Genomic DNA, 27,728 nt, shown 5'->3' on the forward strand with positions numbered 1-27,728 from the left:
GGACAGCAATAAAAAGCAAGAAGATACACATCACAAGAATGTGAAATGAAGATTGAAGAGTGATTGATTGATTGATTGGAGTGTTGAGAAATAAATAGCACTCTCCCCAAAGACACAGCCAGCATTAATTGACGGTAAAATAAAAGAGGTCTCAAGACTCAAGACTCAGTGTGTAAAACCAAGTTACTGTAATATGCTTGGTTTGATTTGAATTTGAAGGGTCCCTTCTCTTCCTGCTACACTTGAATGGAGAAGCAAGACTTCTAAGGAGGCACTGACAGCCAGAAAAGACCACACATAGCCAGAAAAGACTTCTAAGGTGTTATTGAGGACCTGCATTTATTACCCCTCCATCTCAGTCAAACTTTCATTCATTTGCTTTTCATCATTACATTACGTAACATGAGATTATTAGTTTGAAAAAACAGTTATATCTACCGCTACAAGTAATGTATTATGTAACATAAGAGACTTACAAGAGTCACAGAAGGAAAATGAATATTCGTCTTTGTGTGTAGAAACTAGAAAGGGAGGATTTATCTTATCTTTGATTTTTATAATAATAAATCTCTTGCCACCCTCATTGTCTTTCTCTCTATCCATAATGGTTCTTACTTCCTTTAATGGACACACTTGGAATAACTTCTTTTCTAAGTTCCCTAGCTACTTTCATATTTCCTACATCTCACATTATAAATTCTATCTAACTTGTTGAAATTCACTTTATATTAGAAGGAAATTGTAAGAGACAGGTTTCATTTAATTCCAGTTCCTAAGAGATGGTTAAGATAACTATAGTTGGAAGGGCAAGGGATGGGTTACCCCTAGCACAAAGAGTGAGATATATGAATGAAGAGAATTGCTATGTTTCATGTTACAGGCAACAAGCTGAATTTATTCTCCAAGAAATTTCAAGAGGGGCTTTCATGGCTTCCAAGTTCACAATTCCAGTAGATCATTGCTCCTTCAAGTATCCTTCATCCAACATATACATACTTTACTTTTATTTTATTTTCTTTCAAATTCAGTTTTAGTTCTCCTATTGCTGAAGTTGTTCTCTTTCTTCCTTCAATTTTTTGTTATGCCAATGCCATGATCATATTCTTTAACTACTTGTCCTTTAGACTTTATAACATACCATATTAAGAGAAATATGAGGGAATTTTGTTAATTTTGTTAAGTCTATTAAAATTTCACAATCACACATAGATCATAGAGTCATAACAGAAACTTGTCCTTTTCTTTCCCATGATTTGTATTTGTAAAAAGTAGTATGTAGTACAAAAAAAAGTTGACTAGTTACTCTACTGTTTTGGTATATTAAGTTGCTTGGTGGAGAATGGAGTTGTTTTCATTGTGTTATGTGACTCTTCATACCCAAGAAAACTGGCTTTCCATTACCTACAAGATCTACAAAAGGAGTTTGACAAGTTTAATAAAACTCTCATAGACAATATCACAAGGCCATACACCTTTGTCAAATTCGGTAATTTCCCTCAATCATTACATTAGTCTGCTACAAGGATATAACTGTCAATCACTTGCTATTTCTTAAGGGAGAAACTGAATAAAATTATTTACTTACAAGGAGTAATAAATACATTACAAATTTTAATTTTATAAGAGCTTGTAGTGTTTTTTTTTTTTTCCTTCGTCTTATTACAACTTAGTTTGAAATTTTTGTCCACCATATTTTCCTTGCCAAACCAATCACAATTCCTTGGGCAGATGGTATAATTGCTAACTTTAGCAGACAATATATTGACACAAGAACTCAGGCCAACCTATCAAAACTTAATGCTAACAGGAAACAAGATTTAGATATTATTACTGAAGACATGTCCAACATCTTAGAAAGGAGGAGAAATTCAGGTGATAAGTGTAACAATTGTGTTTTTTTTATCTATCCCCAACTGTTAATATTGTAGCTTTTGTATGCTTATTAGCACAAAGAATCAAGAACAAAGTTAGAATCAACTTGAGAAATTATTAATTACACTTCTTTGATAAAACATGGTAAGGTGAATATAAAGTGTGCACAAAAGAAATGTACATGTAACAATGTTCTTATACAATTTGTTTTGGTAACGTGGCATTAATTTTTATGACACTGACAGAAACATTGGAAAGGTCACAAGTCACTCCTCAACCTGCATCTTCAATATGGTGTTCACCATGCTTAGAGGTATAAGTTATAACACACAATAATCTTGCAAGATTGTTAGGTGCTCATGGAAAATAAAATCTTAACACACTTTTTTATGGTTGAACACATAATACATGTGACATAGGAGTACCTAAGAATTTATCTTAATGTTGTAGCCTTAAAAATAGGCTAAACTTATATACTCTTAGTTTTCTTTACCCCATTTTCAAGGCAAGGAAAAAGAGATACTATAGTTAGCAGTTAATTGGTGAATTTTCATTCTTTTGGGACACAGGTAATTGCACTGAAATGGGTACCTATAATGATCACTGTTATCACTTCAATGACCCTTCTATGGGCTATTTTAGTCCTCACAGACGACTATATTGTTACGAGTTGGTGACAAGTCTCCTCGGATCAAGTTTAAAGATGATGGTTTCATGTGATATAAATTCAATATTGGAATTTGGAAGGACTTAAATGTATGTTACAACCTGGATTTTGGAAAGAAATGATACTAGTATGTGGTCCACTACACTACATTTCCTTTCTCAGCAACTAACCAATGAAAATCAGAGAAAGTGAAAGAGGAAGAACAACCCTGATTGGTCATGGAGTTTCTGCATTCTAGACTTCTAGTTGAAAGTGATATCATTCATTTTAAATGAAGCACGCGGATGTATAAGTAATGTATGTGATTTTACTTCTAGGAATGTGAAGGCATAGAAAAAGGGTTTGAAAGCTATGCTCCTATCCTATGTATCCCCTATAATGCGCTGAATGAAACTTGTGCTAACATATTTTAATCTGAACTTCCTTCCAATTTGTTGAAAGTCAATTGAACAAGTATCTTTTCAAAGGGAAACCTTTTACTGCATTCATGTCCATATCTATCACAATGACCTTGTAGCAAGCTGAAGGTTAATTGCAACCAAATCATTTGACTACTGAGCAGACAATTGATAAAAGGATTCACATTTGATTTATATAAGTAGATTTTCATTAATATACCATTTATTACTTCATAACACATGACTATTAGCTCAGAAGCATTACTTTTCTTTCTTCTATGTTGATGAAACGATCATTATTCGAGTCTTGTTACTTATTAGCACTGTTTATTCTATAAGCCAATAAATTTGCATTTAGATTGTAATATTTCACATGTAAAGAGACAGAACTTAAATATCTGAATCAATCAATTCTCTTAATACAATGCAACACCAAACTCCTTTTTATATGGTTGTATTCTGTTTTCTGTCTTCTCTCAGTGTGGAAAAACATGAACTATATATTCCTTTTACATTCCATTTTGAGCTGCCGTGGAAATAATGCTATTATCATAGATATACATCGTATCATTGCTCATGTTGAAATTGGCACTAAAATCAACCCCAGGTATACATTGGATGAATCCATTTTCTACCATTGTTGTTCCAAACTTTAGCTGTGAATTGAACATCTCTTCGGCTGAACTATGAGCTAGACGAGCTAGACTATTATTACGATAATCTCCTCCAAAGGGTCCTTGTGACATAGCATCATGTACTGTAGCAGATTCTTGAAAAGACGAAATTTGACTGTCAAATCCATCCTTCAAAGCCAAAGATTCATCATATGAATTAGCAGAGTTGCCACCACATTGCACATGATCAAGTGTAAGCCACTCAGCAAATAGAAGTTTTGGTATGGGGGAGCTTTGACAAGCCTCATTGGTGAAGCTGTAGGTATTTTGTGTGCCTTGTGTTGCAAGATTCTGGACAGCATGTGAAGAAGAATCCATGGTTTCTGAGCTTGAGGTAGCATACTGAACTTGTTCATGAGATTCCATTTCCTTAGCATTGGACATCACTCTCTTTTTCAAATATGAATGCCAATAGTTCTTTATCTCATTGTCAGTTCTTCCCGGCAAATTTTGTGCTATCTGAGACCACCTGCTCAAATTTAAGTTACTCTTGGTTATGATATGTGTGATAATAATTGGTTGGACTAAAGAGTAAGATAACTATAATTTAATAAATTGGAACTTGGTGTAGAAAAGTATTTTGTTATCCAAGCTTTAAAATGTGGCTGCCATGATCATGGTTTGACAATTGACACATCTATCAGTTTTTCAACTTCATTTTATTCTTTGTTTATATTATAGGGCCAGGGTCTAGTTTATAAAACAGAATTAAATACCTTTCCTTGCACCAATTAAAATACAATAATTAAAATTTACTCCTTTGCTGACACGTCTATATCAATATCTTAAATTGCTTCTTCAAATGTACAGGTAAATTGAAGATTTATTAATGACTTGGAAAACAAAAGATCAGAATATTTTTACTGTTTTACTTACTTGTTGCCTAGAATCTGGTGAAGGGTGAGGATTGTCTCCTCCTCTTGTTTGCTGAACAAGCCCCTCTTCAATCCTGGCCTTAGATAGTTAATCCACCTCAGTCTGCAACTTTTTCCATTCCTTTGTAAACCTGTAGGCACATGTAATTGTTTCTTGATTACAAGGGAAGCTACAATTGATTCCAATCAGAAAAAGAAACTTAATTATTTCTAATATCAAATTTCATGAATGGTGTTAAATGCTAGAGAAGTCCATTGTGAGTTAACAAAAGTTGTTTAGTCATAGTTTCTTCTGAGGAGAAACTTTTCTTCAAGAAAACCAAAGTTGTTCCATACAGATAATAATAATGCAACATGATAATAAAGACCAACCTGCCTTAATAGGAACAGAACTCCAGCAGCCATGACCATGCTTTACAATGTGGTTTTTGAGCTTATTGTCCTCTTCTGGTGACCATAAACCCTTCTTGTATTTTGGTTTTGCTTTTTCCAGTGGCTGCAACCCCATCTTTTGATTTTCCTGATAGGGACTACAAGGAAGAATATTTGCCAATGACAAGGAAATAATGAATGACTAGTCTCATATATATATAACAGAAATTAAACAATTCATTCCTGTGCATTTTTTCATAACCTATAGATAGAAAAGCTTTGAAATAAGAAAATAGATGTATAACCCAAGAATCTCTGATTAAAAAATAATTTTTGTGCTGCCCCATGAGTTGAAAACGTGCTCTTATACCATACTTGAATTCACCCTTTCAGACCTAAAATGTGCCAACTTGGAAAAGATGGTAGAAAACTAGAAATTTGGATCGTAATTTTAAGGCATTACTACTATACCGTTTCGCTTATATTTCCAACTTCCAAGCATAAAAAATGGTGAAAATTCGGGTGCAATTAATTTTACGTGAAGTTGAAAGATGAAAAACAACTCCATATGAAGTTAACTGCACCTGAGTTTCTACTATAAAAAATACTATGTGATCATCACATGCACCAAATTCCCAAACGTTACATATAATTTATTTATTTATTTACTTTCCTTATACATATTACCGATACAACATTTTTATATATGCCAAATACTTACAAAAAGAAATAATATTCATAGACCCTATGATGAAAAACCTAAGTGGTGTCTAATATCAGAGTCTTATTTTATGTGAAAAAGGCTTTGTCTAATATGTATGAAAATAGTCCTCATTGTTCACCTACAATATAAATTAATCCAACTTATGCAACTTTCGTTTTATTCTTTAGCCAGAGGTAGACTAAATAAGTGGCAGGTAATAATGATTAATGAGAATGGAACCAAGGAGGAGACTATTTGTTTATTTACAAATCATCATCTATAAAAAGAATATCAAAACTTGAGAATGTATTTCAATATGCACCCCTATATAATAAAATATATTGTAAAATTGTATTACTTGTTCCAACCCTTATTACCAACCAACGACGTAACCATTCAAGTCAACAACTGTCTGTCCTAATAAAAACAATGTTTAAAACATATAGAAGGAAAATTCTTTATAGTTTCCTCATTTTATATCACAGGCATGAAATTATTATGAGAAAATTAATGCAACTAAGGAATCAGATTTTGTCCTGTTGAGTGGCTGATGTATGCAGTTGATGATGACATAAATGGGAGCAGGAGCCAATGCAGTTGTTGCACAAAGAAACATAATCAAGATGACTAAACTAATGGTGAAGTGAATGAATCACTAAACTCTAAAGCTGTATTTGCCTCAAACTGCATGTTAAGAGAAAAGGTCAAAACTACTTTAAACTAGCATCTAGTTGGCAAACCAACTTGGCTTGGCCGAGTCGTCAGCTCACTAGTTTACTGAAACAAGTTTTAGGAGTTTGAATCCTGCCTTGTATATGCAATAATCATTGACTAGCGGCAGACCTTTAAATAGAGTTCAGATCCGCGACGAATTAGTCCTTAATTTGTTGGGCTGGCGGATATTGTGGACAACCAAAAAAATTACTTAATCAAGAGAATTGTGCAAGCTAAGAACGATGATGATGATGATAATATTTGATTTCTTTAAAAAAAAAAAAGAATCCTTAAGTGGAGTCCCATGAATCACCATGTATATCTTGAAGTTGGTAAGTGTCCAAAGCATAACAAGCCATTGACCAAGAAAAATGAATTGAATCCAACTTGGTTCACCAATGATAATATAGAGTGAGACAATTCAAATGCACAGCGTTTTCTGAAGAAATTCCTAAGGGCGTGCAGAGTATGTCTGTATTATATTATTCCAAATTTGATATATTATTTAATCAATAATTAATGAATTATTATTGCTGAGATCAACAAGCAATCACAATTATTGTTGACAATTGGACAATGTGGTTCACTAATATAAACTATAACAATGTTATTATTTTTTATATTTATATTATAGATACATAGAGAGTACAAAGGGATAAAAGATGTCACGCATGGTTGAATGTTGGCCTCCTCTAAGTAGCTATGAATTGATCATTTTGTCAAATGAGTAAGTAATAACATTGATGAGAAGGTAACTATGTAATAATAATTGTAGACTTCTCTAATTGCCCTCTCAATTATACTAATAAGATAATAAACATACATTAAATAGTAATCACAATAATTTGTAAGTCTAAACCTATTGTGATCTATTGAAGACTTGTAACCAAATTACCCAACAGAATTGAAGGCGTGAATAATTCAAAAGACGTTTTTATATTGGAAAACTTGAAGTTTATGGAATTGATATCTTCTTACTTATGCAAGGGTTGAAGAATTATGATCTGCCGATTATGTTTTTTCAAACAAATTAATTAGTATAAAGTTTCTTAATTACTGGATGAATGAGAGTTTATTACTTACTCAAGATTTTTTAGATTTTTAGTTGTATTTGCTTTTTACTTCATTGGGAGAGTATATTTAGAATGGTTAGAAATAATAATCAGATTCGGTATTGCGTATAAGAGTAGACTTGCTACATATTTTTATGCTCCCCTAACCTACTACATGTCTTCCCCATGATAATGTTATTTGATCCTGTTTTGTGCCATTATTAACTGATATTATTTTATTCAAGCAATACTATATGTTACTCCATTCCATATATAAACCGGCTAGCCAATTGCAGCAGGCTCTCTATTAAAAATGAAACTAACTTATTGATAATTAATTACTAACAGATAATATTGTTCTAAAATTGTGCCCAAAGAAAAAAACAAAAGAAAACGAAGTCTTTGTTTACTGGGAATTAAAAAGTCAGTAAAACCAAATATATGATGCGATGCCAGAATATGCTGCATCTACATTTGAATATATAAAATAAGGTAGTTGCTACTCTTTCTTCTAATTGTTATTATTAAACGAACATTACGACAATTTTTTGAGAAAAAAGGCAGTTGCTCATGTATTCTTAATATATAAAAGTAATAGATAAGTTTATCCACATTATTTTTAAGATATTTTTAAGATATTTTTCTTCTCCTACTAATGTCATGTCAGTAATATTATTTACTTCACAAAATTTTATAATCAATCACTCAATTTTTGTCAAATCAACTATTATTTCTAAATCAACAAAAAAATAAAATATACAAAAAAAATACAAGTAATAGAAATATATGTAAATTAGACTGTAAAATTACTAATGACAATAATTAGACATTAATAGTGTCTAACCAAATTTATAAGCTACAAGAATCTATTCCTATATTTATTATATTTTACCGTTATAAACAATATAATGAATTTATAACCCCAATAATTAATTTATTAATTTCTATAAATAACTCATCAAATGTAATAAACATACATATTACAAATGTCATAATAATAACAAATGTCGTAATAATTTATTAATCATAATAAATTTTACTTTACAAATATTTAAATTCCATACTATTTGAACTACTTATATAAGTCTCTTATCACTATTGGGTCAATTCTAGAACTCATTATTCACATTGTCTACAAAAGTCATTGTCTACCTAGCAAAACCCTTCTTCAAATAATATCAAATTTAGCACAAAAAAATTATTTTCGCACTACACAACATCTCAAACTTACTCAACGAAGCATAATTTTTTGGACAATATCACCAAACAAACAGATAATTGGTTTATTAAAGTTCACGTAATTCGTCTTTGAAAAACATTAACACCCACAAATGAAGAAGAGTTTCTTTTCTTAGAAATGATTATATTAGAAGAAAAAGTACAAAACAAACATATTTGTTATATTTTTAATTGTATTTTTAAATTGAACATTTTCTAACACTGTTTTGAATTTGCATCAATTGAGACATTATCTGACAGAGTAGGTCAAAAAAAAATATTAATAGGTAATTTCACTTTATACTATTTTAATTATTCTTATTAAAAATAACTTATTTAAAAAAAATCTACACATTTTTGTTCTTTTTATTGTAAATATCATTGAAAAATTGCATCCACATCAAAATATTAAGGAGAAAGAAAATCATATAAATTCAAGACACATCTTCACAAGAAGAACATACATACAAAAATAGAACAAACAAAACAATAGAAAATGCATACAACTCAACAATTTATAAAGAATATGTCTTTACAGGCTACAGAAAAAAGAAAGCAACAACTTTAACAATAACCAATAAAGAAAAAGGAAGACAAGCGCTACATAAGAAGACTAAATCCATCAAGCAAAACAAATACAAAAATCAAACCACCAAATAAAAATGTCACTTTATACAACTCCAATATTCAATTCTTTTGTATTATAAATTATTTTAAACAAAACACATTTTAAATTTAACTTTAATTTATACATATTTAATTTAATTCTACAAAATATATTCAATTTTAATATTTATTATATACTATCATTAATTTACCGTCGCGCTATGCGCGAGTTTCATTCTAGTTCAAATTTTATTCGGAGTATGCATCATAGAATATTGAAAACTGATGCTACTTTATTTTGTTTTTTTGTTTTACATCTTGTTGATGTGTTTTACGCTCGTGTAACATTTTGTTTGCTGCGGTGTCTATATATAATAACCACCTTTGAGAATTTTCAGATATTGAAATTGCTTTGTTCAATACATGATAATATATGTTCATAGTCATTATCATTAATAGATGATATTAAGGAGCATCGTGGTTAGGCCTTGGGAACCTTCCACGCTACACAAGTCAAATCTCATCTAAAGCTTGATAATACACCAATCCATGGACGATAGAACATAATCCACTAAATTTACACATAAAATCCATGTCACAACTCGCAAGTATCTACCATTTTCAGAAAGTGCACTTAACTCAATATTCTACCCAGTCTATGCAGTGATAATAATGCATTAACTTGATCCTAGTTCTAAAAACTAAAGTAAGAAAAATGGAAGAGAATTTTGTAGAAATGGTTTATCATAATTTACGATTAATTAGTGATCATTTTAAACTGGAATCTGGAAAGCTGCTGAGGAATGGTTGATATAACTGGTCCATATCTCTGCAACCAAGTGATCCATAAATGTAGTTAGACATGGCACAAATATATAAGCATATCTTGACGGATAAGTATAATTAGGAAAATAAGATAAAGAAAATAAAGGTGTTTGGTACAAGGGTATAGGGTATTAAAATTTCATGATATACTGTAATGGAACAAGCTCCATGCATATAAATTGTTAAAGGTAAAAATAAGGTTTTTAATTTCGTGCAGCTGTTATACACTAGCACATATGGAGTTCATCCATGAACGGTCCATTTTATTTTTACCCCTGTACCGATAATGAATAATGCTCAGTCATGATATGAAAAAAAGAACAGTTCAGATGATCCCAAAAATCTCTCCCACATAAAACTCCACCATTCTGTTACTTGAAACAGTTTTAGATAATGGGCATGTTTTGCATCACATAGTTCAATTACCAACCAAACATTTTAATTCTCTAATCTCTAAGTAATAAGAAGGGTCATGGAGCTATGTTATTTGCACAGTGCACACCAAAATAGATAGTATCTATTTAGACACCAACTGTATCACCCAGTCATGACTCATTCATCCACCCTCTCCATCATTGGATTTTATGGTCTAAGTTAACATTTTTTTTTAATTCAATAATCTGGTGATAGAAAAGAATCAAACTAAATTACAATACCTGAACATTATCATAGAGTTCAAACAATGGAACAGCTAGCAGTTTTAGGTTTTTGGGCACTGCAAAGTATTCGCGCTCAGACAAGTGAACAAGGAAAAGCTTCTTGCACTCCTGCATACAAGAGTTCATTGATATTGTAAGCAATGCCTATGATGCAGAAAATGCATGTTATTGCCTGATACAAACTTCACAAAATCACAACTTACCTTGGGTTTTGTTATGTGAGGAGGGCAGTATGGATACATTATGGTCTCAAAATTAGGCCTCCACCAGTTGGCCACGCACTCCCCTATCTGCAAGATTGCAAGGATAAAGTACAGATGAACCACAGCAAATATAATTACAATCACATACTTGGTGAGTAAATAATACCTGCCAGTCAGGCACAAGAGTGGGTGAATTAGCACCGAGTTTGCTAGTCAACTTTCTCTTCAAGCCTTCAACTTCTACACACATCAGAGGGGACACAATCAATTAGGATCATCAAAGATCATATAGGAATGGGGAAGTAGGGTTTTACCATTCTCTCCTGGCTTGAGGCGACCACCTGGGAGTTTGCAGAAGGTATTTCCAATTTGTAGAAGAAGTATGTGCGGATGATTGTGTTCTTGCACCTGAAAAATCAAAGCATGTTACTGCAGAGTGATAAACAAAATCTCCACTACTTGTATTACAGAGACTATGCCCTAGGATTAGGACTGCATACAATTCTGAACTTAATGAATTATTTAAGCCATATCTTCTCCAGATTCATGAGCATAAACGTTAAATCAAATGAAAGATGAGAAGCTGAAAGATACCAATAAAATTCCTTCGACGCTGGTCCTCATTCCTTCCTTCATATAGCTGAAGTTAAGAGTGAACCGAGTTAGAAAACGCTAAAACAGGTGGGTCGGTGTATATATGAGAGAGAGAGAGAGAGAGAGAGATACTTGATTTTCATGCGAGCGAGACGATCAGCGACGGAGGTGTCCTTCTCCATCTTGGGCTCCTTGGTGCCGAAAGTGTAGCTGGAGAGAGGGTAGGTGTTAACCACCGTGTTCTGAGATGAAACCACCACCATCTTTATTCCTTCGCTCAGATCGCCCACGATTTCAAAACTGGAAACCTCAATTTGCTCGAACCACCGCCTACTCCTACCCTCCTACTTTTTATTTTATTGGACTTTCATAATGGGCTTTTGAGCACTATATATATTTTCATGGGCCACAGCTAAGTGCTAGCCCAAATTCCTCCCTGGCCAAAAACATTTACACCAAATTCTTGAGCTATATTCATCGCTTCCTTTCAGCACTTCTTCCCAACCATTTCTGCAAGCGCGCCAATTCAACTAAACCGCCACAAGCTACCTACCACTGCGGCCTCGGTGCGGCGGCGCCACAATCACCACCGCCAACATGGGAAAACAAAAGCAGCAAGTCATTTCACGTTTTTTCGCTCCCAAACCTAAAGCCTCTCCATCAACAACTGATCCAACACCTTCTTCACCTCCTCCTTCTCCTCTTCCTTCCTCTTCTCGCCCCAATCCTCCAACCCCCAAAATCTCCGCCACCGTCACTTTCTCACCATCCAAACGGCTTCTTACTTCTCAAATCATTTCCCCCAACAAGCCACCAAAGCTCCCCAAACTCTCCCCTCACACCCATAACCCTCTTCCCCACCCCACCACCCATCAACGCTTCCTCCAGAAACTTCTAGAACCTTCTGAGCCCGAGCCACCTTCCCATTCTTCTGCCAAACCCTTAAAGTACACTCCTTTGGAGCAGCAAGTGGCCGAGCTCAAAGGAAAGTACCCTGATGTTCTTTTGATGATCGAGGTTGGATACAGGTTCCGTTTTTTCGGCCAAGATGCTGAAAATGCTGCCAGGGTATTGGGTATATATGCGCATATGGATCGTAACTTTTTAACTGCTAGCATACCAACTTTTCGATTGAATGTCCATGTGAGGAGGCTTGTGAGTGCTGGCTATAAGGTTGGTGTGGTTAGGCAGACTGAGACAGCGGCTATTAAGGCTCATGGTTCAAACCGGCTAGGCCCATTTTGCAGGGGATTATCAGCATTGTACACGAAGGCCACACTTGAGGCAGCACCGGATTTGGGGGGAGGGGAAGAGGGGTGTGGGGCAGAGAGCAATTACTTGATGTGTGTGGTGGAGAAGAGCATTTTGGGAGAGAGGTCTGCGTGTGGGGTGGAGGGTAATTTTGATGTGAGGATTGGATTTGTTGCAGTGGAGATATCAACAGGGGATGTTATTTATGGGGAATTCGATGACAATTTCTTGAGGAGTGCACTTGAGGCTGTGATGTTGAACTTATCTCCCGCTGAGTTGCTTCTTGGGGACCCTCTTTCCAAACAAACGGAGAAGGTAGTTTCTATATCTGTTGGCAAGAGTGTTACTTGACTCAGAAGAAATTGATGTGTGTAAGATGTTATCATTAGATGCTGTTCTCCAAACAATTTTCTGATTCTTGTCACACTCCCTGGTAATCTTAGGAAGCTCCTCTTTTCAAACAAAACAAAAGAAATTTAAGTATTTAACCATTTGAGGATTATTAAAGTGGTCTCCTAGTCAAAAAGCTTATTTCTGAATCCATAAGATAGTTATTGTTCTTTGTATTTTTAAAGCAAAGAGTATACACATTCAATTAACTTAAATCATTTTCTCAATTCAATTATTCTTATAAGAAAAGTCCTCACCATCACTAAGTGATTTACTTTTTAACAATCCACATAGAAAAATTCAAGTCACTATCGATTCTCTACTACCCCTAAGATTCACTTGTGTGTTCTCGTTCTATTATTAGTTATTGCTGGCTTTTGCTGGGCCTGCTTCAAACGTTCGTGTGGAGCGAACCTCTCGAGATTGCTTCGCTGATGGAGGTGCTCTTGCAGAAGTCTTGACCTTGTATGAGAACATGGGTATAGGATGTTCATCAGATTCAATGCAAAACAAAGATTTGACCGAGCACACTAATCAGCCATTAGTTAAGGTACCAAATACTGATGTTTAGGCATTGTTCTCTTGGTCAACTTCTCAGTTGTGATTCTGAAGTTTGAATATGGTAGTGGAATAGAATTTATTATCAAATCTAGTGGGTTGCAGTTTGTTATAAATACAACCAGTTCTGAATTCTCACATGCTTTTTTTTTATAGCCTTTAAAAAAAGGGAGAAAAGAACAGAACTTCCATAAAAATCACATACCTGATTTAATTTGCAGATTGTAGCTGTACACTTAGTGCTGTTGCACTTTGCATTGGTGACTCCTTTTTAATGTTTTTTATGCCTTTAATTATATAGGAGGTGATGAACATGCCAGATTTGGCTGTCCAATCTTTGGCCTTAACAATTCACCATTTAAAGGAATTTGGGTTTGAAAGAATTGTATGCTCAGGTTTTTCTTTAAGGCCATTCTCAAGAAATATGGAAATGACCTTTTCAGCCAATGCGCTTCAACAACTGGAGGTAATTATATCTAGAGCATAATTTTTACTGGCATGCTGGATGATTTCTTTTTTCTTTTCCTGTTTGTTTTGAACTGTGATAACAAACTATGTTTATGTGTGGTGCATTGAGAACTTGGCTCTATTAATCAAATTTGATCTAACCAAGATTTGAACTGTCCATATTTTCTTTGATTCAATTTTTAATTATCATAGATTCATATAAAATCATGCAAGAAAATATCCTGGCTTCTTGCTATTCAGTGACCTCCGCATTTATAGCTCTTCTCTTTTACATGGAGGATCCCATAATATTCATTTAGAGACTTTTTATGAACTTCATTTTCTGCTTGTGCTATTGTGTAAGCTAAAACTTATTGTGTGTGCTTTAATTTCTCATACCATTTTGGACTCTGTTGTGTATACTTGTTGCTAATGGATGTTTCTGTGTGATTTCAGATTTTAAAAAATAATAGTGATGGATCTGAGAATGGGTCCTTGCTGCAAATTATGAATCGCACCCTTACTATATTCGGTTCCAGGCTTCTTAGGCATTGGGTATGAGGTGCTTCTAGTTTTGATATACCACCGTTGAATGTTGAATTCTTGATTGTCTTTCAGCTAAAAAAAACCTTTATCTAATTGTTCTTATTCATGAAACAGGTATCTCACCCATTATGCGATCAGACCATGATTTCTGCTCGTCTTCATGCTGTATCTGAAATTGCAGAGTCCATGAGCTCTTGTAGCATGAAGAGCCTAGAGTATGACGAAGACTCTGATGTAACAATTGTGCATCCCGAGTTAGCTTACATAGTTTCTTTGGTTTTGACGAATCTGAGCCGAGCACCTGATTTACAACGCGGGGTTACAAGAATATTCCATTGCACTGCTAAGCCAGTTGAGGTGATAAATGACTTCTTGATGGATCATTGATTTATTTATCATGTTCTATCATTTAATCATTTGTCTACATCCCCTATATAATTTCTTTGGCATTCTCAGTTTACAATAGAGAGGGAAAAGTAAAAAGAGCTGAGCATATTCTGTAGATCGTGTAATTTAACAATAATCCCTCTAAAAGCTATTTGGATTATCTGTATATCCTATTTTATGGGTATAAATGAACTCAAAAGGTCTTAATCTGCTAGATAGTTGGTATTGATTGCTTGAATCATTTTGTCTTTCCAAAGTTTGTTGCAGTTATTCAAGCTATTTTGTCAGCTGGAAAACAGCTTCAGCAACTTAACATATGCGAGGAGGAAAACAATAATTTGCGTTCTAATCTGTTGAGAAGACTGATTCTGACTGCCTCCTCTGACAGTGTTATTGGCAATGCTACAAAAATGTTGTCTTCTTTAAACAAAGAATCTGCTGATCAAGGCGATCTAACAAATTTGATCATTGCATCTGAGGCACAATTTCCAGAGGTTTGCCTTTTTCCTTTTAATTTACTTCCTTTTGGGATTCGTTTTATACTTTGCACTTCAATACGAAATTGTTGATATTATTACTATGAATAGGTTACTAGAGCTCGGAAAGCTTTTCAAATGGAAGAGGAACAATTAAATTCATTGATCGTCTTGTATCGCAAGCGCCTTGGAATGCGGAAATTGGAATTCATGAGTGTTTCTGGAATTACTCATTTGATAGAGGTTACAGTTTGAAACATTTGAATTCTTTTTTTGTTTGTTGCCTTGTAAGCATCCATGGTTTGCAAATTTGTAATGGTTGCACGTATTGTTTTATCACCAAAAAAAAAAAGAGGAAGAAAATGATATATGTAGTGTTCCGAATCTGTGTCTCAAATTAATGAATTTGGAGTGATTCAAAGAAAGTTTGTTTTGAAAGAATAAATGGTTGGTTAAGAATAAATTTTAATTACCCCTAAATTTGTTTTGGCTACAGTTGGAGACTGATGTTAAGGTTCCTTCAAACTGGGTTAAGGTTAATAATACAAAGAAAACAATTCGGTATCACCCTCCTGAAGTGGTGACAGCTTTGGACAAGGTATCTTTAGCAAAAGAAGAGCTTACTATTGCCTGCCGAACTGCTTGGGATAGCTTTCTGAGGGATTTCAGTAAACATTATGCTGAGTTCCAAGCTGCTGTTCAAGCTCTGGCGGCTTTAGACTGCCTCCATTCCCTTGCCATTCTTTCAAGAAATAAGGTTGGTTCTTCAAGAATTTTAAAGGTGCCTCCAAATATTTATGAAGTGGTATGCACTATAATTCTCTATTTTTTGTTACAGGGGTATGTTCGGCCAGTGTTTGTAGATGATTGTGAGCCTGTTCAGATACAAATTTGTGCTGGTCAGCATCCGGTATGGATTTAATGACTCGCAAATCATACAAATTTGATGCCTGCCATTACATGCCAACATGGGTATTTATATCATGTCAATTGGTTGTCAGCTATGTATATTATATATAAATGCAGATTTAGTTGGAATTACCTACCTCCATGCATTAATCTAGTGTTCATTTAACGCATCATTTTGTTTTACATTTTTAACACTTGATTACTTTAACCTGATATGACCTAGCTCTCATAGATGTGAAGTTCCCATGGTAACTAGAGGCTCATTATTGCTACCATTCTCACCAGGTTTTGCAGACTACCTTACAAGACAACTTTGTCCCAAATGATACAAACTTGCATGCTGACAGAGAGTACTGCCAGATTGTCACTGGACCCAATATGGGGGGGAAAAGTTGCTATATTCGCCAGGTGGCATTGATTGCTATAATGGCTCAGGTAGAACAGAATAAATATCATATACTGCTTATGTTTCATTTATTGTCATTGATGCATCAGTCGAATGCATTATCTTGTTTGATTATATAAGATCTTGGATGTCTTGTTCTCCAAATATTTTGGTTTCTACTTCTCATCTATGGAAATTGTGCAACAGATGATATGCTTTATTATGTTAATGAAAAGGGTAATTCTCGTTTTTGAGGAAAGATGCTATAACAATCTGTTGTGAAACATATAACGCACTGCTTTTCCTTGACAACTAGTCCCTTACGACTGTTGCTTTATTGAAACATGCCCTGATCTCTCTAGGTTGGTTCCTTTGTACCAGCATCATCAGCAAAACTGCATGTCCTGGACAGAATCTACACTAGGATGGGTGCTTCTGACAGTATTCAGCAAGGGAGAAGCACCTTCCTAGAAGAACTGTCTGAGACTTCAAATATTCTTCATAACTGCACAGAAAATTCACTGGTTATCATTGATGAGCTTGGGAGAGGTACAAGTACACATGACGGTATGGCCATTGCTTATGCGACATTGCACTATCTTCTGAAGCAAAAACGAAGCATCGTCCTCTTTGTCACTCATTATCCGAAGATTGCAGACCTCACAACCGAATTCCCTGGCTCTGTGGGAGCATATCACGTGTCACATCTAACCTCACATCATGATACAAGTAAAAACAAAAACTCTTATCTTGATAATATAACTTATCTATACAAGCTCGTACCTGGTGTTTCAGAGAGAAGTTTCGGATTTAAGGTGGCTCAGCTAGCACAGGTAAATTCAAACATATAGTAGTTGGCCATTTCTCTTTCGAGTTAGTTCAGTCATTGCTAATTTGCTGACAACGATTAGGACTAGATGATTACCTTGGCATCTTGGTTTGTCCACTGAGTTTTTATAATGATTAAATTGTTCAATTTGACAATCGTAATCATCGTGCTTTTCAGTTACCACCACATTGCATTACTCGTGGCATTTTCATGGCTTCCAAATTGGAAGAGCTAGTGAACAATAGAATACATAGTAGATCGGTGAAGGAGCTGTTGTTGGATGCAATAGTGATTGGTCAAGAACAGGAATCACATCAAGAGTTTGGTAGTGCTTACAAGGAACTCTATTCAAACTTAAAAGCTGCAATTCTAGATGATGACCATGCAAAAAGCTTTCAGCTTCTGGATCATAGCAGAAAAATTGCAAAGAAATTAATTGGCAGGTTAAGTATCCATTTTCCTTTTTCCTTTCCATATTTTATTTAGACAAAAACACATATTGCTAACTAACAATAGGAGGCTTGCATGGCTACAATTTTTTGTTTAGACTTTAGACCTTTGGACTCATGATGTTTTTCCCCCTTCTTTTTCTTGCCTCTCTTGGCAGACATTAATTAACAGATACATGCAGAAGCAGGATCCGGAAGGCCCCTTCCAATGTTGTATATAACAATTTACACAAAAATTTGTGCACTTTCATTTTAAGTTAGGCCTTCCCATTTTTGCTTATTTACCTGCACTGCCTTGTGCATATTTTGCAGTTGTGGTCATATTTGGTATTGGGGGAACTCATTTTATTTACGGCTACGTACATGGATGTACTCACTACTCATAACTCATTTGGGCAATGAAAGGGAAAGCTTTAGTGATGATTTGGTATTTTCGGTGTTATTATTTATTAGTTTTTTAAATGGTATGATTTTGTGTAGGTTTAAACTCTACAACATGGATAGTAGTCCTTAATCCAAAAAGCGGCTTGGTTTTGTAAAAGGTAAAAACTAAGCTACTAACTAAAATAGATATTGTTAACATATGAAAAAAATATGCCATGAAATAAAACATTAAAATTTGTTTCATTAATATTAAGAGATTAATATATAATAGATAATGATATAAATGGGAAAAATGTAAAAAATAGTAAAATTTGATGAAAGAAGGAAACTCGAAAGAGTCTATAAAGTTGTATTTTTAATAGAAGAGACTTTTTTTCTAAAAAAAGGTAATCTTCGATATTCAAATTGAAGGGAGTATAATTCAATTTTAACACAAATAACTTTAAAAATAAAAATGAAATCCAGATACTTTTATCAGAAATATTTTCGGGAGGTTTAATATTAAGTTTGATCTTCATAGAAGTGACAAATTTTGGATCAACAAAAAAAAAGGAAGAATGACGCATATAAACCAAGTAGAGGGTGGTTTTACACAATTTCACCAAAAATAAAAACGTTACAAGATTCTATTAGGAGCACTTTTCTATATAGTTCGAATTAGAGTCATTCGAATTACACCCACACACTAGCACACACTAATTCGAGTCACCCTTATTCAAATTACACACACTAATTCGGGTGATTCGAATTACACACACTAATTTGAAACAGTGTCATTTGAACTAGTCCAGAATTTTGTGCCCAAAGTAATTCGAAACAGGCTGTTTCAAATTACCCCCTATTTTCCCTATATAAAGAGTTCGAAGTAACATCATTCGATCCACTATTCTAAATTCATTCCCCACTAAATCCCAGAGAAAACGACCTAGTACGACTCCAACAAAGGCTTGAGCAAAATATTTAGCCGATGGGGGATAATCCGGACCAACTTTATCGTTTGGATGGAGTAGCCCATATAGCTGGTGTTATCAATGAAGAGATTAGTGCGAACTTGTTCTTTTAAAATAGAAGTGAATAAGTTATTTTTTTCATATATATTTTTACCTTTGGTGTGTTAGAATGGTAGTTATTATGTACCGTTGCTAAGTTAGTAGTGGTTTTGTTAGTAAATGATGTTAGTGGTTTTGTTAGTGAATGATGTTAGTGATTTTTATATTCTGGTACATTCTGTTTGCAGCTCCAGCAATGTATTTTGAACATGCAACGGCAGCAGAGTATGCGTCTGGACCAGAGGTATGTTCTGTACTTGCAGATGGCCGGCTTATACCATCTTGTGAGGCTGAACGAGAGATGGTTCAGACTGGATGAGTCCCTGGTCAGTGCGTTCGTTGAGCGTTGGCGTCCGAAGACGCACACGTTTCATATGCCGTTCAGGGAGTGCACAATTACACTGCAAGACGTGGCGTACCAGTTAGGACTGTCGATCAATGGACATTATGTTAGTGGTTGCCTGACAGATTTTCAAACGTACATCCAGGGTGGTCGGCCAGCTTAGGTGTGGTTCCAGGAGTTGTTGGGTGTGTTACCTCCTGCGAACCAAATCCAGAAGTTTGCAGTGAACTGCAGCTGGTTCCAGAAGACATTTGGAGAGCTTCTAGAGGGAACCGATGAGCCCACAGTTAGGAGGTATGCCCGGGCCTATATCATAATGCTGTTAGGGACTCAACTATTTGCCGATAAGTCCGGCAACCGCATTCACATTAGGTGGCTCCCATACGTAGCTAGGTTTGAGGATATGGGTGGGTACAGTTGGGGATCAGCTGTTGTCTCGTGGTTATACCGGTGCATGTGCCGCGTGGCAAACAGGCATGTGGTCAAGTTAGCCGAACCGTTACAGTTACTTCAGTCATGGATCTTCTGACGGTTTTCTGGATCTACACCCGTTGGATATGATACATTCAGCTGGCCTTTGGCCTTGAGGTACTATTAATTTTTTCTATCGTCTGTTATTATTTTATTATATATGCGTTTATACTGTTATATTACTTGGTGTTGTTTTCATTTCGTGATAACATGGTCGTGGGTTGCAGGTGGTCAGGTCACAATCCTATAGCAAGCGAGAAGGGACCTCGAGTTGCGATGTGGAGGTTCAGGATAGACCTCTTAATGGCTGGAGACGTAAATATCTGAACCACTCCTTTTTATTATAATCTCTTTTAGATTAGCAAGTGTGCATGGCTAAACGATGACGATTTGTATTCGCAGTTTATTTGAATGCCGTACAACTCTCCTGACGTTCTTCAGGTTGTGCATCCAGAGATATTGGAGCCTCGGCATACGGCGTTATAGAGGTGTGTGACAGCGCTAATATATTTTGCCGTCATAGAGTGGTACTAGATAGATTGAGTGCTACCGCAGTTTGGTGGAGTACAGCCCCGACCCCAGCCCGCTCTCAACATCGACTTCTTGATGTCGAAGGATGACAAAGTGGTGATCGTTGGTTCTCGTACAGCTTGCAATTCTGGCACCTTCATTGAGAGAGCCGGGCGGATCATGTGCTTTGGTTTGATGTTGTACTAGACCCGGGTCCTTCACATGATTTTTTGGATTGGTGGGTCCAGCATGGTAATAGATTCATGTCACCTAAGCTGTATCTCGGTGACCCCAGAGCCATACCTATTCCGGTCGAGGCGATACAGCGAGGTGCTGGACGAGTGCCTGACATGGATCGGGTAGATGATGTTCCGGATAGGCGTCGTGTTGAGAGGAGATCTCGTGTTGGGACATGTAGGAGTCAGTGTGAGTGGAGGTGGCTCGATCAGGCCATGGCGGAGGGAGAAGCTAGGGGGAGGGGTGGTGATAGACGACGGAGACGTGGTGGACGACGCAGAGTTCGTGCTGGACATGACGACGACGGCTACCATGACGAGGATGACGACGCTGGAGATCATGATGGGGCTGGTGGTGGAGACGACGGAGGGTATGATGGTGGAGGGGCGGTGGGATGCCGAGTGGACTAGGAGGCGGTACCCCTGGCAGAGGTGGTTGAGAAGCTCATGGTGGAGATTGGTATGGCTTTGGTGCGGGCGACGACTTGGGTGATGGTGGCCAGGGAGATGGAGGAGGGCCTTTTGGCGATTACTTTGTTGGTGTCTCCAGCGACGACCAGACACTTCATGACAGCCAGACATGGGTTAGTCCAGAGCAGCTTATGTCAGACTTGCTGTCCAGTGATGGTCTTGATGCGGACTCTGGAGGATCACACTTTCTGGAGGAGATCAGTGCCATCATGCAGGAGGATGATGCAGCACGTCGGAGGACATATGCCACCGGCACGCAGGCACACCTAGATGTGGACCTGAACGAGAATATTTGATTCCATGCATTAAAAAAAAACTAACAAAATATTTAATTACGAGACATTTTCAAAATATTCATGAACTATCAAGAATGGACGGAAGAGTATTGTATGAAATTCGAATTGATAGCTTATAAATATTTTGAAAAAGTCTCGTAATTAAATATTTTGTTAGCTTTATTTTTAATTCATGGAATAAAATATATATTTTTTAATTTTTAAATTATTAATTTTTTAAATAAATTTATTTAAGGGCAATTCACCTAAATAAATTGTTTCACTTTTAAAATTACGCAAATGCATTGTTTCCAAAACGAAGACGCAAATGCATTGTTTCACATATTTATGGAAACCGCTACTGGCAGCAGTACAGAAACACAAAATCCGCTGTTGCCAGCCACGGATTACGTTGAGTTGTGGCAGCATAGAAACCGCTGTTGCCTGCCGCAGTTTCTGCATGATTATGATTGGTCATAAACCGCTACTGGTGTGCATTGGGACACGTGTGTAAACTGCTAGAGGCAGCAGCGGTTTACGTTGAGTATGAAACTAAATAGTAAAACTAATCTTTATCTAAAAAATAATTACGAAACAAATAATTAATGATATATACTATTTAAATAATAACATAAATAAAAAATTTAATTTATCATTTCACAATATAATTTATTTTTAGTTAAAAACAGTGAATTTTTTTATTTGATTTGATATTTTTAGTGAAAAATATTCACTATTTTTTACTAAAAAAATTATTTTATCATTCATGAGTTTTAGATGGGATGAATATAAAAAAAATTAATCTTAGTTTAAATATTTTAGTACTCTGTCGATATATTTTAGTACTCTGTCAATACTCACTTTTTGATTTGCTATTTAGTCTTATTTTAATAATAAATACAAATAAAAAATTATTACATGCATATTTATATTTTTTGTTTTATTTATTAAAATTATAATGCTATCACTATTATTTATCCAATCAATCAACTATAAAATACAAATAGTTTTTATTTTTTGGCATAAGACAACAAAGTGGCACAAATAAAAAAAATTCATTTAGCTAGAACTTCAAATGCAAATCAGCAGCAAAGAACACAACTCATATTCTAAACTCTCCAAATCTCTTTTGTATGGTTGATATAAATAAAATGTATGAAATAATTTTTAAAGATAAAATATATGATTTAGTGAATATTTGGCTAAGAATAAATTATTTTATTATTTATAAATTCTAAAAGAGATGAGAATAAAAAAATTAGTCTTGATTTATATAATTTAATACTTTGAGTATTGTATTTTTTTTATTTGTAATTTAGTTTGACTTTTAATAATAAATATAAATAAAAAATTTATTACATGCATATTTATATTTTTTAAATTATATTGTGAAATGATAAATTAAATTTTTTATTTATGATATTATTTAAATAGTATATACCATTAATTATTTGTTTTGTAATTATTTTTTAGATAAAGATTAGTTTTACTATTTGTTTTCATATTTAACGTAAACCGCTGCTGCTTCTAGCGGTTTACACACGTGTCCCAATGCACATAAACCACTACTAGTAGTAGCGGTTTATGACCAATCATAATCATGCAGAAACCGCGGCAGGCAACAACGGTTTTCATGCTGCCACAACTCAACGTAATCCGCGGCTGGCAGCAGCGGATTCTGTATTTCTGTAAATCGCTACTGCCAGTAGCGGTTTCCATAAATATGTGAAACAATGTATTTACGTCTTCATTTTGAAAACAATGCATTTGCGTAATTTTGAAGGTGAAATAATTTATTTAGATAAATTGCCCTTTATTTAAATTATGTCACTCTGATTCAAACTATCCTAACACTATATGCATGTGTAATTCGAATCAATCTGATTCGAACTACCTTAACACTCATGCATGTATAATTCGAATCAAGCTGATTCGAACTACCCTAAGACCACATACATGCATAATTCGAATTGGTCAAATTCAAATTACAAATATCACTACTAATTTGAATTAATCTAATTCGAATTACGGTTGATTTTTCTAATTCGAATGGAGCTCATTCGAATTATATAAGAAGATGGTTTTAGATGATTTAAGTAACGTTTTTTAATTTGGTAGAATCATGTAATTTTATCCTTTATTTGGCTTAATTATGTATTTTATTCCAAAAAACGACAAAAGATTCATCGAGGGCGGATTAGTCATTTCATGGGGTGCAAAAATTTTTCTTTTTTATCAGCTAAAATTTAAACCAATCATGAATTAACTTCAAAGGTTCTCCTTTTGAATGAAAATAACACTTTTCATTTTGATATGGAAGTAATGGTGTATGGCATAGTTATGAAGATATATGATATTTTACTAGACTGTGATGACTGCGTCAAATAAATCGGACTGTCCGATAGGAGAGAGAGTAATGAGACATGACTGCGTCAAACAAATCGGACGGTTCAATAGGAGGGAGAGTAATGAGACAGTCCGATTACAGTAATTGGAGAATTCGATTTATATACTCTGAATTTTTTAAATTTTTTAATCATAAATCGAAGAGTCTAATTTGTATACTCTGAATTTTTTCAATTTTTTAAACACAAATCGAATACCATTTTAAAAAACACCAAAAATTATAATATTAAAACATATCACTCATTTTACTTCCGTATCAAAATTTTTTAGCTTGAAAATAAATAAATAAATTCAACTTTGAAGTGTCGATGATTGATAACGAAAGAGGGATTTTTGCTTAGCATAGCTTCATCGAGTCGATCATTTCTGACGGGTTTGACGCATATTACCGCTTTGGAGCAGCTTACTCAGAGATTCAGATGCACATAACATCTCCGCATTCTGAAGAACAAGCACGTGAAAGGTTTGGGGCTTCATATTTATTCATACAAAATTATCCCCATAACAAAACTTACCAATATGTTTTTACCCCTTTTACTGATTCTGGGTTTTGATCAGAATTCATCCTTTACTGCCCTCCATATTCATATTATGAACTGGTTTCTTGGCTTCGGATGCAACTATGGTTACTTGTAAAGAAAAATAGAGTTTAGTCGTGGCTCTGAATTTTTAACAGAATGCTTTTCATTTGTTAAGTTAGCTTTCCTTTACAACCTTCAATTTGGGACTTGTCTTCAATTGTTAGAAGTGCATTATGATACAAAGCTTTGACCTTTCTCCATTTCTAGAATAGTTCATATAAAGTGGAAATGTAAGGAGTTGTTTTGCTTTATGCTCTAATTGCAATTTCAGATTGTTGGAGTGGTAATGAACTTGCTAAGTTCTTGTTTCAGAGTTTTGGCATTGCATTAAGGACCATTCTGAGGTTTGTTTCTGCCTGTAATATGTGAAGAAGTACCAAAGTATAATGCCAAATAAGTTAAGCAACAGCTTGAATGACATTAATAAAAGAACAAAGAAGGAATCATGCATTGAGAAATTGGAGAAACACATTGTTCAGAATCCTTCGGACAGGGTTGGCAACTCAATGGCTCAATTTGAAGACCTCCCAGACGAAGATCCGGAAGAGGAGGAATTGTGTGAGGAGCTAGAGGAAGATCCAGAGGAGGAATCGGCTGAGGAAGTAGAGGATGATCCACACAAGGAATCAGCTGAGGAACTGGAGGAAGATCCAGAGGAGGAATTAGTTGAGGGAAGATCCAGAGGAGGAATCGGCTGAGGAAGTAGAGGATGATCCACACAAGGAATCAGCTGAGGAACTGGAGGAAGATGTACAGGAGGAATCAGCTGAGGAACTGGAGGAAGATCCAGAGGAGGAATCAGCTGAGGAACTGGAGGAAGATCAAGAGGAAGAATCAGCTGAGGAACTGGAGGAAGATGTACAGGAGGAATCAGCCAAGGAACTGGAGGAAGATCCAGAGGAGGAATCAGTTGAAGAAGTAGAGGAAGATGTACAGGAGGAATCAGCCAAGGAACTGGAGGAAGATCCTGAGGAGGAATCAGTTGAAGAAGTAGAGGAAGATGTACAGGAGGAATCAGCCGAGGAACTGGAGGAAGATCCCGAGGAGGAATCAGCTGAGGAACTGGAAAAAGATCCAGAGGAGGAATCAACTGAGGAACTAGAGGAAGATCCTGAAGAGGATCTAGTAGTAAACATCAAGTGGGAGGGTGCATCATGTAATGAAGTTCCATTATTATCCCAGGCATCGTATCAATCACCGAAGAAATGCAAGCAGGAGGGAATGCAAAGCCAAAATTTAGAACCAGAAGCTTCTCGACTGGAACTCAGTAGTGACAAGTCAATTTCTGTGGCAACTACCGATAAAGTTGGTTCCAAAGAAGAAGTTTCAGGAAGGTCGGCAAAACAAAGGCGTAGTAGATGGGAACCACAACCTCGTGGAGATGGAACGAATGATGATCTGACTTGCAAAAGGAGGAAAACCAGGTGGTCTAGTGAAGAAACTCAAATGAAAATGCTGGGTCCACTTCAGCTTCCTAACTTAAATATCATATCTAAGTTGATGACATTAAACCCAGATTTTAACCCTCCTCCTGAATACAAGCCCCCAAAGCTCTTCAAAAAGCTTTACATACCAGTGAAAGAATATCCAGAGTACAATTTCATTGGACTTATTATTGGTCCTCGTGGAAACACACAGAAGAAGATGGAAAAAGAATCTGGGGCTACAATTCTTCTAAGAGGTAAAGGCTCCTCAAAAGCAACTAGCAAATGTGACTCTGAGGAAGAAGATTTACATGTTTTAATAGAAGCTGACAACCAAAAATCACTGGATGCAGCAGTTGGCATGGTTGAAAAACTGCTAATTCCAGTTGAAGAAGGACAAAATGAGCACAAGCGAGAACAGTTAAAGGAGCTGGCTCAACTGAAAGCAACACGGAGAGATGAAAATGTGTGCAGTGTGTGTGGTGATAAGGGACACAGACATTATGCATGCCCTAACCTTAGTTCAACTTTTAATTTCGATTTATTTGACACTGGTTGTAGCAGCAGCATTTCAATCCCAACTTATCCTGCTACTGCATTGTTTCCACCAAACAGTAACTTTCCATGCGGATCTGGAACTAGTCTTAATTCAGTGCAGAATAGACAAATAAGGCCTGGAAAGGAAATAAACGACAAAAACCTTTATGTTGGTTATTTGCCGCCATCAATTGACAATAATAGATTGACTGAGCTGTTCTCCCCATTTGGTAAGATCACTGAAGCTGATGTTATTAAGGATCGAACCACTGGCATCAGTAAAGGTTATGGCTTTGTCAAATTTGAAGATTCCCAGGATGCAGCTTTAGCTATAACGCATCTAAATGGTTTCAGAATTGATGGAAAGTTTTTGAAAGTGAGGATAGCCGGACTGCAGGCAAATAATGAAACCCCAAGTCTAAACCCTATTCCTCAGATACCATTGCCTGCAACTGTCTCCACAAATGTCATTCACCAAACGAATCTTTCTGATCCATTACATTTCATGCTGCCAGAATACCAATCTTCATTTCATGACAGCAGTAGCACAAATATGTTTTCATGTAATATCAACTCAGAGGATGGTGATCCTCTGAAGGTAAATGCTTTGCCCTTTACTCCTCCAAGAAACACTTTGATCACTCCCCATCCAGGTTATTCTGGCAACTTTTCAGATCAAAGTTTGTTCTCATCAAAAGATTCAACCGAACATTTTCCTGGTGATCCAGGCAATCTTGGTAATTTCAGTCCTTTCTTATGATACCAACATTTAAAAGAGCTACAGTTTCCAATACTTATCAACATTAATCTTATTCCTTCATTGCACAACATGGACTCACTTGAAAGGGTGTACAGATATGCATGAGTTTGTTGTTCTCTAGTTACCTTTTGTAATTAGAAATTCTATTTTCTATTCAGCAACCCTTTGAAGTGTTGAATTGATAAGGCTATTAAATAAAAATGTTAGTAGGTAAAGTGTCTC

General features: G+C 35.4%; 5 protein-coding genes across 5 annotated transcripts; 3 read left to right on the forward strand and 2 right to left on the reverse strand.

The window, feature by feature from the left end:
* Positions 1-608: 608 nt before the first annotated feature.
* On the forward strand, positions 609-3,012 carry LOC107467091 (25.3 kDa vesicle transport protein). The gene is made up of 5 exons (XM_016086128.3): positions 609-970; positions 1,326-1,486; positions 1,729-1,872; positions 2,118-2,185; positions 2,442-3,012. The coding sequence occupies exons 1-5, from the start codon at positions 780-782 to the stop codon at positions 2,547-2,549; spliced, it is 672 nt and encodes a 223-aa protein (XP_015941614.1). The 5' UTR covers positions 609-779; the 3' UTR covers positions 2,550-3,012.
* Positions 3,013-3,357: 345 nt separating this feature from the next.
* LOC107467001 (transcription factor LAF1) lies at positions 3,358-5,029 on the reverse strand. The gene is made up of 3 exons (XM_016086002.3): positions 4,859-5,029; positions 4,488-4,617; positions 3,358-4,080 (listed from the first exon to the last, which is right to left on the reverse strand). Exons 1-3 carry the CDS (start codon positions 4,992-4,994, stop codon positions 3,447-3,449), a joined length of 900 nt encoding a protein of 299 aa, XP_015941488.1. The 5' UTR covers positions 4,995-5,029; the 3' UTR covers positions 3,358-3,446.
* Positions 5,030-9,534: 4,505 nt separating this feature from the next.
* Positions 9,535-11,773, reverse strand: LOC107467002 (pre-mRNA cleavage factor Im 25 kDa subunit 2). Its single transcript, XM_016086004.2, has 7 exons — positions 11,565-11,773; positions 11,433-11,478; positions 11,153-11,246; positions 11,005-11,078; positions 10,839-10,925; positions 10,633-10,743; positions 9,535-9,980 (listed from the first exon to the last, which is right to left on the reverse strand). Exons 1-7 carry the CDS (start codon positions 11,693-11,695, stop codon positions 9,909-9,911), a joined length of 615 nt encoding a protein of 204 aa, XP_015941490.1. The 5' UTR covers positions 11,696-11,773; the 3' UTR covers positions 9,535-9,908.
* Positions 11,774-11,910: 137 nt separating this feature from the next.
* Positions 11,911-18,482, forward strand: LOC107467000 (DNA mismatch repair protein MSH3). The gene is made up of 13 exons (XM_016086000.3): positions 11,911-12,998; positions 13,438-13,623; positions 13,933-14,097; positions 14,535-14,633; positions 14,739-14,981; positions 15,269-15,505; positions 15,599-15,730; positions 15,984-16,244; positions 16,326-16,397; positions 16,682-16,831; positions 17,144-17,614; positions 17,788-18,053; positions 18,218-18,482. The coding sequence occupies exons 1-13, from the start codon at positions 12,030-12,032 to the stop codon at positions 18,222-18,224; spliced, it is 3,258 nt and encodes a 1,085-aa protein (XP_015941486.1). The 5' UTR covers positions 11,911-12,029; the 3' UTR covers positions 18,225-18,482.
* A 7,011-nt stretch (positions 18,483-25,493) lies between these two features.
* LOC107466890 (uncharacterized) lies at positions 25,494-27,721 on the forward strand (the record flags this gene model as incomplete). Its single annotated transcript, XM_021131163.2, has 1 exon — positions 25,494-27,721. A coding segment is annotated over one exon (2,013 nt), but the record flags the coding sequence as incomplete, so codon positions are not given.
* Between the last annotated feature and the right edge of the window lie 7 nt (positions 27,722-27,728).

Source organism: Arachis duranensis, chromosome 9 (genome assembly GCF_000817695.3).
Source record: "Arachis duranensis cultivar V14167 chromosome 9, aradu.V14167.gnm2.J7QH, whole genome shotgun sequence".
Taxonomy (NCBI): Eukaryota; Viridiplantae; Streptophyta; class Magnoliopsida; order Fabales; family Fabaceae; genus Arachis; species Arachis duranensis.